The following is an 11,504-nucleotide window of genomic DNA, read 5'->3' as shown; positions in this document are numbered from 1 at the left end:
ATCGTCACCGGACGACCGGTTCCTTCTGGAGCATTTTTCGTGCCAGACGATCCAAATTTTCGTCCAGACGAACTGCTATCAATTTTCACAAATTCTGAACAAACCGTGTACCGATCGTCTCCCGGGACGATCCAACTTCGTCCCGACGATCCTCGGAGCCAAGCGATCTTCACATCTCCCCCAACTTCAGAAAAATGTCGTCCTCGACATTATCCAATCAAGAATGGCTCAGAACAAGTACGTGGACGAACTGTCTCATGTCAGACTCCTTCTCCCAAGTCGCTTCTCGTGCAGTACGGTGCTTCCACTGCGACTTTAACCATCAGAATCTCTTTACTTCGTAGCTTCGGACGTCGTACGTTCAAAAATCGACTCTGGCTCCTTCATTGTACGCCAGATCTCCTGAATTTCAACCTCGTTCAGCTGACAACTTCTTCCCAGATTCAGAATACCTCACTTCCTCAAAGTGGGATACTGTGAAACACGTTGATGCCACGTCAGGCATCGATCCAGAAAAGTACAGTGATAAGCAGATTTTCCCAATCCTTTTCAAGATTTCAAAAGGTTCATACATACCTTGGACTAAGCTTTGCTCACGCTGCCCGATATCTGCTCACACACTCTTCTATCGGCTGCTGACTACCGAAAGTTCACTCAGACCTAACTAGACAAATGCTTTGTGCTCGTCTAAACTTCATCTTCTTTGTCTCAATCCAGTTGAGCGCCTAACAAACTGTGTCTGTAGTTATGGCAGTAGCTGTCTGCACTCTTTCTTCATGTGTGATGTAGATCTCAAACCACGTGTATTTCTGTATCTTAACTAAATATTCCTCAAAGAAAGTGGCAACCCAGAAAATGTAGCTTCCTGTCTATCTCCAGACCTCAAGTCCAGAGTCAAAGGAGTACGCACTTCCTGCCATACAGAGCCCTCGTACGGTGCCATACGCATACTGGACCTAAAAATTAGTGTGATAAGCAAAACCAAATCAAAAGGGAGTATGATCTTCCCAAGCTTCCGCAAAGTCCAAAACACAAAGCCCTCAACAGATCTTCAGCACCTGAATTTCCTCCAGGACTTGTCCGTCGTCTGAGGATGAAAGGCTGTACTGAAATTTGCAGTTTCGTTACCCAAGCCCTTGCTGATGGCCCTTCCAAAGTCTGGAAGTAAACCGTCCGTCTCATCAGAAACTATCACCTCGAGGCGACACCGTGCAACTGACTATTTCCTTCACATAAAATCTGTGCAAGCGATCCACCTGATCGGTCTGTCTGATCGGAAGAAAAGGGCGGACTTCGCAGTCGATCTACAAACACCTAAATGGCGTCGTGCCCTTGTATAGATCGAGGGAAAACCCATCGCAAAAAGGCCATCGTTTACTTCTCCCATACCCACTCAGGGATAGGCAACGACTGCAACAGTCCACCTAGGTCGCTGATGCTCTGTCTTCACAAACTGACAGGCCTCGCATCTCGACACAAACTCAACTTACGTCCTCTTCATTCCAGGCCACCAGAACAAAAAGCTTCATTTCAGCATACATCTTACTTGACTGCCTGGATGTACAGTGTAGCACCGGAATGGTAAGATTCGTACAGAATCTCCTGCCTCAAATCTCCAAACACAAGTATCCATAACCTTTTTTGCAGAAAATAGCACCAGAATCAGAAATTCGAAGTTCAGGAGTTTTACTAATTAAATCTGAGCAATCAACTGTTGAATAACAGGAATCTGACTTCTGGCTTCCTGACTCCTTGGAAGCAAGGAAGGACTGAATGCTCATCTGAGCCAAATCCAAACCACTGGAGGAAATCACCTCCAACTGTAATCGCTCCAGTCTCGAATTCAGGAAATCATCAAAAGTAAGTTGCAAAACCTGATAATCCAGAAGAACTTTCCTGTCAGAGCGTCCGCTACCACATTAGCCTGACCAGGCTGATACTGAATGTCAAAATTCAAAATAGTCCTTGATCAACCGAGCCATCTTCTCTTGCCTCCAAGTTCGATCCTTCTGAGTGAAAAATGTACTTCAGGCTCTATGATCCAGTGAAAATCTCACATCTGACGCCAATACAGTAATAACGCCAAATCTTACAAAGCGAAAACACCAACAGCCAAGCTAACTCCAAATCAATGCGTCATAATTCTTCTCATGTCGTTTTCAACGTCTAGAAGCATAAGCAATTACACCTTCCATTGCTGCATCAAAAACACATCCCAAACCTTTCATAAGCATCACTGAACACCTGAACATCCTTCCGTACCTGACAAAGTGCTAACACTGGAAGCTGAAGTCCAAATTGTCCTTCAAATCTCTGAAAACAGCTTCACCACTCTGGTGTCCAAACAAAGTACTGCCTCTGCGTCAGGTCTCATCGAAAGGCGTTCGAAATCTGTTGAAAATCCCTTCACAAATTCCATTGTTAATATCCGGCCATTGCCCAAGAAAACTACGTACTCAAACATGTAGTCGCCATCGGCCAATCAGCAACCGCACTGAATCTTCTGGGATCAACCAGGAAATGCCTTCTCCACTCATCATCATGCCCACAGAAATGAAATACCTCTTCAGCCAGAATTTCACACTTGGAGGAACTTGCGCATACAGCTGATGCCGCCTCCAAAGATCTTCCAACAACAATGCTCAAATGTCTGGCATGAATCATTCCCAAAAGCCAGAATTAATACCAGAAATATCGGTCGAGGAAGTCGATCACAAACTGATCCAGAAACTCCCTCGAACACATCGGATTCATCAGATCCATAAAAATAGCAGGCGCATTGGTTACCCCAAGGCATAACCAAGAAACTCCATAGTGTCACGTACCGATTACTGAAAGCTGTCTTACCAACATCAGCCTTCCTTTACCTTCACACTGATAGTATCCGGATCGCAGTCAATCTATCGAAAACACAGAAAGAACCAGAAAGCTGACAGTCAAAACAAGTCGTCAATCTGACGGTAAAGGATTACTTCTTTCTTGACTATGACTTTGTTCAAACTCTGTAATCCACACACATATGAAAGTGGTCCCGCTTTCTTCTTCACAAAACCAAAAATAGGTTGTCCCCAAGGAGAAACACTAGGACGGGACAAAAGCCTCTGTCTACTAACTCCTGAAAGTATGAACTTTCAGCTCAGAAAGATCTTTCGGTTGCCATCATGTACGAGCTTTGATTATCGCGAGCTTACCCGGAAAAATATCGATAGAGGAACCTCCACGATCTCTATCCGGAGGTAAATAACCAAACTCCTCAGGAAAAACATCAGCAAACTCTCGTACCACTGGGATTCTCAGAAAACAGAACAACCTCCCAGGTTCAGAATCCCGCCACGAAGCCAAAAAGACTGGGCATCCCTTCTTCCACATCTGCTCACCTCCAACACAGAAATCAGACTGGAGAGAAACACCTCGAAATCCCTTGAATACACATCGCTCTCCAGCCATAAGCAAACTCCACCTTGCTTCTTCAGAACAATCAATCTGAGCCTTCATAAAAGACTCAGCCAATCCATGCCCAGGAATCACATCATATAAAGAAATCGACAACAGAATCAAATTGATTTCCCCTCTGCCCAGCAAATCTCAATCTCACACAAACAAAACTTACGGGCAATCAGCATTACTTCCAGCCGGTAAAATCACGGAAAGGGGGGAAACCGGCAACAAAACTGAATCCCCAAAACGCAAAAAGCCTCAAAACAGCTCGTCGGACAGAAAAGAGTGACAGCTCCGAGTCAAACAAACACGACAGGGCTGATCAGAAATGATAAATCGTACCTGTCACAACATCTGGAGCATCACGAGCCTCCTGCTGACCAGCTGTAACTCGTGGCTGAACTGAGCTGGAGCTTGAAGCAACATAACTACTCGAGCAGAGGGAGACTACCACTAACAGTAGTCTCCGTGGTACAGAACTCGAATTCCACCACCTCTACCAGATCCCTCAGGGGTGGAGAACAGTCCTCGGTCCTGTCCTTGCTGCCTGAACTGCAAGGTCTGAAAAAGCCCTCTGGATCGAACTTAGAACACATCAAAATCCAGTCTGTGGAACATTCCGCAATCGATTGTCCTGGCTGACACATCGAAGCACAGGGACCAAGCCATCCTGTAGCACTGGCCCAAGGTGTCTCTATCCACAACTCTTGCACACAGTACATACTGACAGATCACAGAACTCTCGTACTTGTAGCAATACCAGAACAAAAACCCTCCACTCCTCCTGAGTCAACTAGATCCAGAACCAGATCCCTAATTCCCTTCCCAGAGGAACCCACGCCGAAGCCTCGCCTACCCAAATCTCTTCCTACTCGCAGTTCCACCCGCTGCTGAGTAGCAATCAGGTTGTTTTCAATCAGACGAGGCTCGCTGCCACAAGCTCAAAAAAATCAGAAATGTGAAATAGTACCAAGGGTGGCCTCAGACTTTCGTAATGCCCTCAGAAATCGTGTAGCACCTCTCAACAGAATACTAAAACCAGCTGCGGGAGCATACCTGGCTAATGCAGTAAAACTCAACCTCGTACAATGCATCACCGTCTTGCTCCCCCTGAACAAGCCTCAGAAACGTCTCCATGCCATCTGCTTAGTCGCTGCAGAAGGCGAGAACCATATCAGGTCTCGGAAAACACTCAGTGAACTTCTTCCCAGTAATCATAGAGTTCAATCTGCCCATGAAACTTTGAGCCTCCTGCATGGGCCAACCACAGATGCTAGCCTCACCATCAACAGAAATCTTAGCAAAGGTACCTTCATATCTAACCGGGACACTGGCATGCCGTAAAGAAGGTCTTTCTCCAATCTCCTCAACCCACTCCTTAGCAGTTCTGGGCTCAACAGCCCCTCAAATCTCGAAGGTTTCAACCTCAGAACATCTGGAGCATGTCTATCAAATATCATCAGATCCTGACGGTAGAAGCTCTGCTCTGGCTCTTCGGCTCATCATCTGAGCAACAAGTGTAGCAAACTGAGATAGTGTATCAAGCACCGAGCCACTGGAGGCTGTACTCCCCACTGGTGCTGCCTGACGCACTATCTGCCCGTCTAATGTCTGGGTCTGACTGATCCATACAAAAAAATCCAGAAAAAAATCCAGAAAACTATTCACAAAAATAACACAATAAAAAGCTCAAACAAACCAAAACTACCCCAGACAGACTCCAACTTCAGATCACTTCCTATCAGCTCTGTCTACTACATCCAAATTCCAAAAAACCATGGCTCTGATACACCAAAGCTTGTCACGACCCGACCCGAGATGGATCCCGCCCAGCACCCGGGCCGCGACCAGCTAATGAACAGACAGACCAGGATCTGGCTTTGGAATTTGCTTCGAACTGAATTCTTCCAAAATACTTCAAACTCAAAAACAGGACAAACACCAGATGCTACTATGAAACATCAAATGCAGCGGAACAGAACATCTATATTTTTCTTTTCTTTTCCACAAAAACAATCATCTACAACTAACAGACCATGGCTCAGACAGCAAAGAAACAGAGCAGAAGAGCCATGTCTGTACAAAAATCAAAATACAGGATAACTGATACTATATAACTGATCAGACTCTCTATGAAATCTAGTCCTGGACCTCCTTCCCTTCCTAGAACTGAAACCACCGAAACAAGGTGAGCTCAACAGCTCAGCCAAAGCGACCAAACCTCCAATCAAAACTCCAGAACCACATCAAAGCACATCAAGAGCAGAAATCCTTGACAGGAATCGAAACAGAACTCGTATATCAAAATCAGAACAGAAACAGAAATATCGAATCAGACAGAGCATACAGATTCAAATCACAGAAATCAAAATGTACAGAAATCACATATCGGAACAGCAACAGTAATCTGTCAAATCAATTATAAGGAATCCATATCATACAGATCATATCAAAATTATCATACAGAAATTCAGAAATCCATATTACTTACAGAATTATATACGGAAATCAGAATCAGAATTATCAACGACTAGTCATTATAATTAATCAGCTAAAATCTCTAACACTGACAGAATCTTCATACGGATTCTGGCCCCTTATGCCTCCCTTTTGCTCACGGCACCAGAAACAAATAATGCTTATGCTGCTCACGGCACACAGAACAGATGTGCTATAGCACCAGAACAGATTTCATCGGATCCGAAATAGACAGATTTCAGATTTACAGATTGAGCTCAAATTTCAGATTTCCCAGACCACTAACTGAATCTCTTAGAATCCAGGCCCCTTATAATCTCCCTTTAATAGCAATACAGTAGCATATAATTCATAAGAAATCAGACGAAGTTCAGGAAATCAAATAAAAATCCGTGGCAGGCACAACGGCTGTATATGGAATTCTACACAATTTTTTTCCTAAAAAAAATCACAGAATACCAAATTTGCACCAGAATGTAGATAACAACATTTGCAAGACTTTAATCTATGCTCAGACAATTTTAGACTACCACAGAAAAATACAGTCGACGAAAAAACGCCCGTCAAATCAAAAATCTACCTGGATAAAAATTTCCTGAAAAATAACCAAAATGTGCACACTCGGCATGTCGACACATACAGAAAATTTCGCGGTAAAAACTGAACCAGAACAGAAAAAATACGACGAAAATCCCTTGCAAAAATCAATTACCGGCAGAATAATACCGCCAAACACGGACGGTTCTGAAAATTGAGAAGGCGGAATTTGCCTTACCTTGCGATACAACCACTTTCCTGAACAGTCTCGTCGGACGAAAACGGCTCGGACCGTCACCCGAAAATCAACTTTTCCACCTTCTTTCCCTTCGTTCTTCTCTCTCCTAAGCTTTTTCTGCTCTCTTCAAAAATATCACAATTTCCATTATATATCCAGACTGATCGTCCCGGACTATGCGCACCTTCGTCCCGGGACGATCTGGCTCTTGGACACAGTGTCGTCCAGATGAGATTTTAGATTATCGTCCCCCGAGCGACCGGCTTCCTTTGGAGCATTTTCGGTCCAGACGATCCAAATTTCGTCCAGACAAACTGCTTAATTTCACCAATTCCGACCAAACCCTTACCGAATCGTCCTGGGCACGACTCCAACTTACGTCCCCGGACGATCCTGGAGCAAAAGCGATCTTCACCAAAGACTTTTTGTCCCACTTACGTGGGTTGGCTTACATGAAATCCTTTTTTCGCCATGTGTACTGTTTAAAAGTCAAATTTCTCATTAAAATTAATTAAAGAAGGATCATTCTAAATATTTTCTAACCATGTATTCTCTCCTCTGTTTGGATCCTGGTCTGTCTGTTCGTTAAGCTGGTCGCGGCCTGGTGCAGGCGGGATCCGTCTCGGGTCGGGTCGTGACAGTCTTGATGTTGTTTTTGTTGTTGTGGAGAGATTCATACATATAGCAATAAATTTTAAGTAACCTTTTACTTGGAAATTCGCTCTTAAATTATTACTTTTTTAACTTAACACTAGAGATAATTTGATTTTGTTAGGCACTTTAGATAACCCAATTTCATTCTAATTAGAGAGAGAGGGGGTTTGGTGGTTTAACCTATGGAAGAATGTTAGAAAGCTTTTCGTTTATGGGCCTAAAATGCCAGTTTCATTTCTTAAACATAAATAATAAACCATTGAGGAAACATGTACCTCCATCTCATACCATGTTAAAATCTTTTTTATAGTAAAGTTTAAATTTAAAGAAATAACCTGATAACATGAGAAGTTTGAATCTCCCATGAAGCTTTTAAGATCTTGTGATTGTCGACATTAGTGAAGTATCTAATGGTTTTTTCTAATAATATGCACCACTAAAGAGAGTTCTCATTCTTTTTGTCCAGCAAATAGATTTGTAGTCGAGAAGAGGAATTTATCATCTTCATTATCCACATAAGAAAGAGTGAAATCTTTACTTTTTCTTCACTTTAGGCGCAAATAAGATCTTTCCAATTACAAGTCCCCGTGAAGAAAAAGAAGTACAAGGCCGAGACAAGTCGGTAAGGGCTGTACAACAACCCTAAGGATGGATAATGAGGAGGAGGATGGTTATAAAAGAGGGAATTTAGAAGTGTTTAGGAAAGCAAAATCCATGGGGGTGATAGATCTTGAAGTAAGATTTATTTTGCAAGATCTTTGTGAAGAGGAGTTATATTGGAGTAAAAAGTTGAATGAAGAGAAATCAACATTGGTATAAGGAACCTCCAGTCGTATGTGGAGGTAAAAAAGATCAGAAAGGGGGAGAGGCCTACTAGTAGTGAATAAGATGAGAGAGATGGAGATAGTGACACTTTAGAGGTGAAAAAACATAAGGGGCAGGAAACTCTATTAGAGCCTTATCTTTGAGGAAAAAAATACTATAAAACTCAAATACATTTTGAAGGCTTAGTTGGATTCAAGAGTTCATGATTAAGAACAAGTTAATTAACTCAAATGGAAATGAAATTACATGTTTCACAAAATTTTCTTAATGCATTTATTTGTACAATCAAAATGAGCATGATTGTATAAGTAGTTTTATATCATGTTATTACTTAAGGTAATTTGAAATGAAACTTTAGTCTTGATCTATATTTGAAGTTAATTTATATCCATGACAATAACTTGGTAGAATGGACAATCTCCTCTGAATAGGATCATGACATTTTATTCAATAATTTTTATATCAAATTTTATCCTTGTGAAAGACCAATTATATCTAATTTACTTTTATATTTGGGCATATTGTGTTTTATAGATTTTACTAGTAAAGATAGGATTAATTTCAATAAGCCTAATTTTATAGTAAAATAAGGAATTAGTGTATTAATATGATAGTCATGATTCTTAGATATTGATCGAGTTGATAAATTCTCATCCATTAGACAAATATTTCGTAATGATAAATTTTCATCATTTAGACATATGTTTATTTAAACTATAAACTTATAATGTTCACCTCCAAACAACTAATATTTAAGCCATTAATTTTGATGTGATCAAGTTGTATATTCAATTGTGACCCATGAATCTTACTAGCTTCTTCCATGAAACTTGAAAAAGATATATTCTCAAAGTGATTTTTTGTGATTAATCAAACTCTTAGTTCATGAAGTGTTGACTATAAATCATACACTTAAGGGGAGGTGAAGCTTTGTTAACACATGCTATTTATCAAGCAAATCCAAACAGTATCATTTCATCCAAATGCTCTTTCTGACATATGACAAAAACTTTTATTTTTTCCTCTTTTAGAGAGAGAGAGAGAGGGAGAGAGGAAATTAATTAAGATAAGAGGACATTTAATTAATTCAAGATTACAGCCAAGGAGAAGAGTAAATAGGGGTAATAACAGACTTAACATTTAAGTACTTTTCCATTGCATCCAGGCCCTGATCCTTCCCAAATCCACTCATCTTGAATCCACCAAATGGACAGCTTGGATCAAATATGAAGAAGCAATTGATCCAAATTGTTCCTGCTCGAACTGATCTGGAAATCCTATTTGCTATGTTCAGATCATTGGTGATAATGCCAGCTGCCAGTCCATAGCGAGTCGCATTAGCTTTTTCTATTGCTTCTTCTATTGTCCTACCAAAGAAAAAACATCATCTATCAAATTCTATTGGATTTAAGTCCGTCTAAATTTGAAGGAATAAGATTTTCACATTAATTAATTATAAGAAAACAATTAAGTGACATTAATTTATTATACGAAAACAATTAAAGTCATTAATATAAATAAAGGAAGTAGAAAAAGTTTTCTTTTCTTTTTGTTTTTTTATATCAATTGGTGAAATTGGAATTTCATAAGGCACAGCACCGGGCCAAATATCTCATCTTTTGCTATTTTCATGTGCTCCTGCCATAATTTTTAAAAATAAAAGTTAAGAAAAAATCATTCCAAGTGAAAATGTGAAAGGATTTGTGAGTGATGAATTGTAGCTTACATTGACATCAGTAAAAATGGTTGGCTCAATAAAATAGCCCTTATCCCCATATGGTTTTCCTCCAGTCAATAAGGTGGCACCCTCATTTTTACCATACTCTATATATTTAAGAACCTTATCAAATTGTTTCTTATCAATCTGCAGATTTCAAAAAAAAAATATTTTTTTGATATAACCATTACAGACATTCATGAGATGCCATAGAAGAACTCTGAATTTTATAATTTCCATACCTGAGGACCTTGCTGAACTTCAGGATTGAAAGGATCTCCAATTACCCGACTTTTAGCCATCTCCACAGACTTCTCCACAAATGCATCAAAAATTCCTTCTTGAACAAAAACACGAGATCCAGCCGCACAAATTTCTCCCTAGAATTTATAAAAAAATTCAATTTACATATCCTAGAGCAATTAAAATCTTTTTTTATTTTTTGGAACAGGGGCATGTACTCGTGGCCACCCCAAAAGAGGCACATGGCGGCGTAACTACTCCCTCAGTAGGCTTACCAGCAACCAACCCCACAGGTGCAGAGCCACACAGTCATTTTCTCTCCATTTAAGTAGTCACGCCGCATGAGAGATGAATCGAAATGGGTTGGGGGTTCCCAACTACACTCGCCCACCAACTCAGCTAAGGGCATCTCTAACCGAACTCCAAACGCTTGAATGTCGTCGCTTGCGAGCTCCAGCCGAACGGTAAAACTTCTGCTATTTAGTTGCGGATGATCAATGGGACGCCAATATTAGCGTTGCACTGTTCATCTTCGCCATTTTTTTGCCTCTACCGAACTTGCCGAAGAAACGTGCGAAAGAAGAGAGTGACCGTTACCTTTCGCAAAAGGAGCCAAAATGGAGTTCGATTGGAGATGAATCACGGCATTTTTTAATTTCACGGTATTTTGGATTGAAAAATGAGATTTTCAGTTGGAGATGCCCTAAGCCCGATGGGGTAGCAATTAAAATCTGGGAATATTGCACAAGTAAAAAAGATACCTTGTTAAAGAATACAGCATTGTGAGCGAGACTAACAGCCTTGTCTATGTCAGCATCATCAAAGATTATGAGCGGTGATTTCCCTCCCAACTCGAGTGAGACATGTTTCAGATTGCTCTTTGCCGCTGCTTCCATTACTTTCTTGCCCACTTCAGTGGATCCAGTAAAACTTACCTAATGCAAAATGAAATAGGAAAATACATTCAAATTTTCTTCAGCAATCTCATATTTACAAATTTTACTTCAGTACTATAATTGTTATATGATCTGGATCATAATACAAATGAACAATATTACGAATAAAGCTAACCACCTTGTCCACGTCCATGTGAGAACAAATTGCCGAACCAGCGGAGGGGCCGAAGCCAGTGACAACATTGAGCACTCCATCGGGAATGCCGGCCTGCCCATTAAAAACAAAATTAGCATTAATTAATTAACATGTTAAATATATAGCCCGATATATAAAGTGTATATTATATGAAGCAGTAGATAAATTATATTTTCCCAAAAAGAAAAAAAAAAAGATGGAATATGATCATCGAGATACCAAGGTCTTAAATGTATGTAAAGTAATTCACTACCAAAAAACAATATTTTTCGCATCAATTTT

General features: G+C 40.6%; 1 protein-coding gene across 1 annotated transcript; it reads right to left on the bottom strand.

Moving 5' to 3' along the window:
* Positions 1–9,082: 9,082 nt before the first annotated feature.
* Positions 9,083–11,321, bottom strand: LOC110096705 (aldehyde dehydrogenase family 2 member C4; the record flags this gene model as incomplete). The annotated part of the gene is made up of 6 exons (XM_028700745.1): positions 9,083–9,537; positions 9,747–9,808; positions 9,897–10,034; positions 10,130–10,267; positions 10,892–11,065; positions 11,205–11,321. Coding segments are annotated over 6 exons (903 nt in total), but the record flags the coding sequence as incomplete, so codon positions are not given.
* Between the last annotated feature and the right edge of the window lie 183 nt (positions 11,322–11,504).

Source organism: Dendrobium catenatum, unplaced genomic scaffold, assembly GCF_001605985.2.
Source record: "Dendrobium catenatum unplaced genomic scaffold, ASM160598v2 fragScaff_scaffold_1584, whole genome shotgun sequence".
Taxonomy (NCBI): Eukaryota; Viridiplantae; Streptophyta; class Magnoliopsida; order Asparagales; family Orchidaceae; genus Dendrobium; species Dendrobium catenatum.
This window is presented reverse-complemented; position numbering and strand designations above follow the sequence as displayed.